A 4818-nucleotide genomic window follows, 5' to 3' on the forward strand; every position below is an offset into this window, starting at 1 on the left:
AAAGTTGTAATTTTGCAATTTATGTAGAGTTTAATCACCAGTATGTTCATTTCCCAGGTGAAATCACACCATAAATACAACTACAGTCTTCACCCTAGTATTTAAAATTGTTAGGTTGATCATATTTGCATTCTAAATAATATTGTATCATCTTAATCCTCATATTAATTAACATTTAAATTTGTAACAGCAACCTCATGTTAATAACAGTGACCAGTTTTTGCATCATCTAAAAGTTGACTTGGAAATTGGGTTTCCTAACTTAAAGGAACTTTCCTCATAAAACACGGGTTAAATCAAAAAACAAGAAAAAAAACGTATATATTACCTATCCATTATCCACCTGAGCCCCCAGATGGAGCGAAGTAATGCAGCAAATATAATTAGAAATTCCTGTATCTGCTTTCATAACTTACTAATCCCAACCAGACCTGCATAACATTATTCTAGCTTTCCCTTCCTTCCTGTCTGAAATAAGACCATCATGCGAAGACCAGTGAGAGCCGTGATATCTGCTCACAGACGGGGTGCAAACTGTAAATACGAAGATAAGTTGGAAATGTAACAGGAACTTGGCGTGTAAATGCAGCAGAAGAACGTTGACGAGCAGCCGGGGACAGATTTGTTTAGTGAGTCATAGGAAAAGAAGTAGCAGGAAGGTAACACTATTTAATCTGTCTTGAAGCGCTGGCTGCACCGCCGCCCCTCTAAAAATGCCGAGCTGATAAAGTGGTGTCATATCAGTGTTTATGGTGTTACTGAACCACAGGCCTCCCGACTGCACTCGGATCAATATGACACAACCTGCGTTTAATCGATCTAATCTGTTTGGGCAGCTCCAGACGGGAAAGAGGTGAAGTGGGAGCAAAACGTAGGAGATCTGCACACGCTTCCATCAGTGTTGTTGTCATAATATTTCCGTGTGTTGAAAGCTTGTGGTACATGTCATACCCAAACAGGCCTCGTTATTGTGTTATGTGGTTAATAGCATTAATAAAAGTGAAGCTTTAACCGCAGGCTTCATTGTATGTCAGGATGTTTTCTTTAGAGATGTGAAACATTACTAGACTTGGCCCGGGAAGCCTGATGGAGATCTCAACCTGGGATTAATTGTGTGTAAATCTAAGTCAGGAGATCTGGCTGGTACGGGAATGCACAGAGTTTAACGAGGAAACAACAGAAACACTGAAGAACAAAGATAGAGCCCACACTTGAATTTCTTATTGGCATGACATCACTGTTTGCATATTTATTTCCACATCTTCACATGAATCGAGTGAAAAACGCCGACCTCGCGCTGACATCAGCTCAACGACACGTGACTGAACCATGACTACATGTAAAAACTGGCAGCGGTGAGAATGTGAATACTGCAGCGATCCAAACCCGCACACATCTTTGGGATATAAACATATAGCGCTGGTGGGTCATTACATCAGTATGCTGCATTAATGTGTGTGTTTCCATCTTGGGTCCCCAGAGTGCACCCACATCACAGTGGAGCAGGGCTGCCCTCGTGAAGAAAATTAACAACATCTGGATGTGGAAACTTCTACCCATTTCACCTAATGGGGGCTTGAAGGGGGTAAAAGGATAAAAAAAAAAAAAAAAATCAGTATGTGAATGTGAGCGTATGCATGGGGAAACACCCAGAGTGCATACAAGGAAGCATAAAGGTCCCGTTCAAGCCGGTGTGCTGTCACCTCCCTGGGCGCTCCAGCACACACACATAAAGAGAAGTGACCCAGTGTTTAGTATGGAAAATGACCTCACCTTATAGAAACATGAGTCAAGAGGTGGCAGAGTCACAACATGTGCCCGCACTTCTTTTTAAAGGTGTCACAGGTTTGGGGTTGGCTGTAAACACAAGCGCACATGGGTCACTGACAGACGTGGACCGGGACGCTCACATGTCAATTCATGTACTCACACCGACGGATATGCACACATACACTTGGCACAATGCTTTGATTAGTTCGCTCTTTTAGCTAAATGTAAAAATAAAGAATTTTCGTTAGTTTCACAAATACTAACTGAAAACAGCTTTACATTGCAACTATATAACAGTCAGTCAGCCTCGTCTTCCGGCCCGGAAGCCGGGAAATGTTAACGCACAGAGCAGACCTTACATCTACTACCACAAGTGAAGACTGATACTCAACAGTCATCGTTTTTTTTATACAACATGAATAATATATGAATATTACTAAAGGCTAAAATTATTGTGGCACTATAACACGGTTAGAAAAATAAGCACTTTTACAACCACTTCACATTATCTGTCCTACGGGATTAATTAAACTGTTTAACCGTAACATGTTATTATGATTGTGTTGCTTCCTAATACAGTCTGTATTCTTGGGTTAGTAACACCGATTTCCACATTAGCTGAAGCTGCGTCGACGTTGTCACTTGTCTCTACTGAAGCACATCCTGGCCGTCTGATGATGGCTCCTGGACATCTTCTTCTTTAATGATAGGCTGCTCCTTAGTTTCACTGGCTGTTTGGGGATCAGCAGCCGCGCCATTGGCTGCCACACTCTCAACAGTTACTGCATTTGCTGTCTGAGGCTCGCTTGAGGTGGGTTGTGATGGTGGCAAAGCTGCTGTTGTTGTCACGCTACCTGCACCACTGGTTGCTGAAGCACTGAATGTCAGTGTTTGGGAAGAAGCTGCGTCCGTCTTGCTGGCTGGTTGGAGGGGATGTGTTTGATTCGATGTACAAAGAAGGTCAGACGACTGGCCGCTGATCTCTGATGTCTGGCCATAGGTGGAGAAGGTGTTGTTGTTATTGTTGTTGTTCAGCTGGTCAGTTGGCAGTGCGGTTAAAGAGGAATCCCTCGTGTTTTTTTCTGTTTTGGACGGTGAATTTACAGTCCAAGAGTCCTGGTCAAAGTCTGGAAGTTGGTGGACGACTACAGGCATCGGAGTGACCTGATTCAACCCGACGGGCTCATTAGCTACATGGTTGCTCGTTGATGGCTCATTAGCTGCATTATTAATTGCTGACTGCCAGTTATTGGAGCAGAGGACCGCAGGAATGCTGGAAGGAGGAACGAAATCGTAAAATATGAAACATTCATATTCAAATCATAAAGTATTCTCAGCAGTCTTGTTTTCTTTGTGAGACCAGATGTCCTGAGTTTCTCCTACAAAAACATCTTTGTAGTTAAGCTGGGCATCTTCCTGCTAGCACAAATCTGTTGCCAAATTAATTACAGCTTCAAATAAAAGCAAAAAAAAGATGTATTGGATGCCATGTCGCACTACAAAAAGTGTATGTTGGCCTTTGGTTTTATAAACACCTTCCTGTTTCAGTGAGCCTTACCTAATGAAGGCTCGCTGAAAGTGAACTTGGTCGGTATCCTGTGAAAACCACATATTTTCAAATATTTCATGCGCAACAGTTCCGTTTAAAGTTGAATTTATTAGATAACGTCAGTGTTTTTCACTTGACTGCTTATGTAGATTAAGAAGCAGAAAGACCACTGAAATTGGAAATACACGGTTCATTAGACGGCAATGAGATGTATCGGTGTGGAAAAACGTGAAAAATCTCAATTAAAATGAGCAGCTTAAGGCATAAAAATATTGAAACCTACGATAGTATTTCCAAATAACACAAAGAAGCACTGCCACTCAGCTGTAAATGAGATTATACTGACCTGGCCAGCTGTTTTTGCAGCTCCTGAGCATGTCGGTTGCACTGAGCAAAGTAACAGGCCTGAGCATCTACAAAATCAGAAAGGCTGCGCATGTGGTTGGTCTGGAAGAAACAGAACACACAGAGGAAGAAACGACATAAAGCGATTACATCCAAAAAAAAACATTCAGAGCATTTTAAACAAGCAAAAGCTCCTTAAACAACCATAAAACAAACACAAATTAGACAAACTAACATCTTTTTATTTAGTTAATTTTTGAAGACTGCAGTTTTACTATCCTCCATGCTACAATTCTTGCAGAAAAAAAAGCAACCAATATAGCGAGTCACACACCTAACCAAGCCCGAGAGATATGACAGAATCTAATTTTCAATCTGTCACAGTGTGTAGGAGTGTGTGTACGTGTGCACATACATGAGTGCTGCTGATTCCTTCCAGAACCCGTCTTGTAATTTCTGACTGTCGATCGAAAAGACTCTGACAGATCCTCAGCTCCATCTCTGCCTACACATGGAAACACACACACACAAACGCATGCCTTCACATTACCAGCTTTGTTTCTAAAAATTTCCAATCAGCAGAAACAAAATCCCATTTGAAATGCTTGGACAGCTCAAATCTAAAAGAACAATAGAAAACAATAGGAAGGAGCTATTGTCTGTGTTAACAACAGAGCCATAATCATTTGTATAACTGCTCACTGTTAGTGTCGCTGAGACACAGCGTGAGGATTATTTGAGAGGCTGTGTGTACTGAAAGATAAGTGCGAACTCACCTGAGAGATTTCCTGAGCCCATATCTGTTTGGAGGCAAGAGACAGAGGAGGACGAATGACTTGTTAAAAGAACAAACAGCGAGTACATCTGTTTCTGTCGGTGTTCCTGTTCCTTTACACAACCACTGACCTTTAGCCATTTAACACGCAGGAAGCTGAACATGTAGGAAACGTGAGACATGTAGTCGTCGTCCAGTGGGTTTGCATTCAGGCTCTGACAAATATATAAAAAAAATAATAGAAAAGGTGAAAGCAAGAAGGTAGAAAGAGAAAATACTGTCTGTACTGTGTAACAGAAGATTTAGCATGGGTTATTCAATCTAAAATCATCAGGGGACTTCTGCTTGTTCATCTCTGCTTTACTTGAAACTTTTTCAT

At 41.5% G+C, this 4818-nt stretch overlaps 1 protein-coding gene across 1 annotated transcript in view; it reads right to left on the reverse strand.

Moving 5' to 3' along the window:
- Window positions 1–1216: 1216 nt before the first annotated feature.
- Window positions 1217–4818, reverse strand: part of LOC103356062 (endophilin-B1-like) — an 8022-nt gene continuing 4420 nt past the window's right edge. Inside the window, exons 6-10 of the mRNA XM_008280112.1 lie at window positions 4571–4654; window positions 4441–4464; window positions 4080–4169; window positions 3666–3766; window positions 1217–3043 (exon numbers count right to left, since the gene is read on the reverse strand). Coding sequence (XP_008278334.1) covers window positions 2419–3043; window positions 3666–3766; window positions 4080–4169; window positions 4441–4464; window positions 4571–4654 — 924 coding nt within the window. The 3' untranslated portion in view covers window positions 1217–2418. The remainder of the gene's footprint in view (window positions 3044–3665; window positions 3767–4079; window positions 4170–4440; window positions 4465–4570; window positions 4655–4818) is intronic.

This window comes from Stegastes partitus, unplaced genomic scaffold, assembly GCF_000690725.1.
Source record: "Stegastes partitus isolate 25-593 unplaced genomic scaffold, Stegastes_partitus-1.0.2 Scaffold181, whole genome shotgun sequence".
Taxonomy (NCBI): domain Eukaryota; kingdom Metazoa; phylum Chordata; class Actinopteri; family Pomacentridae; genus Stegastes; species Stegastes partitus.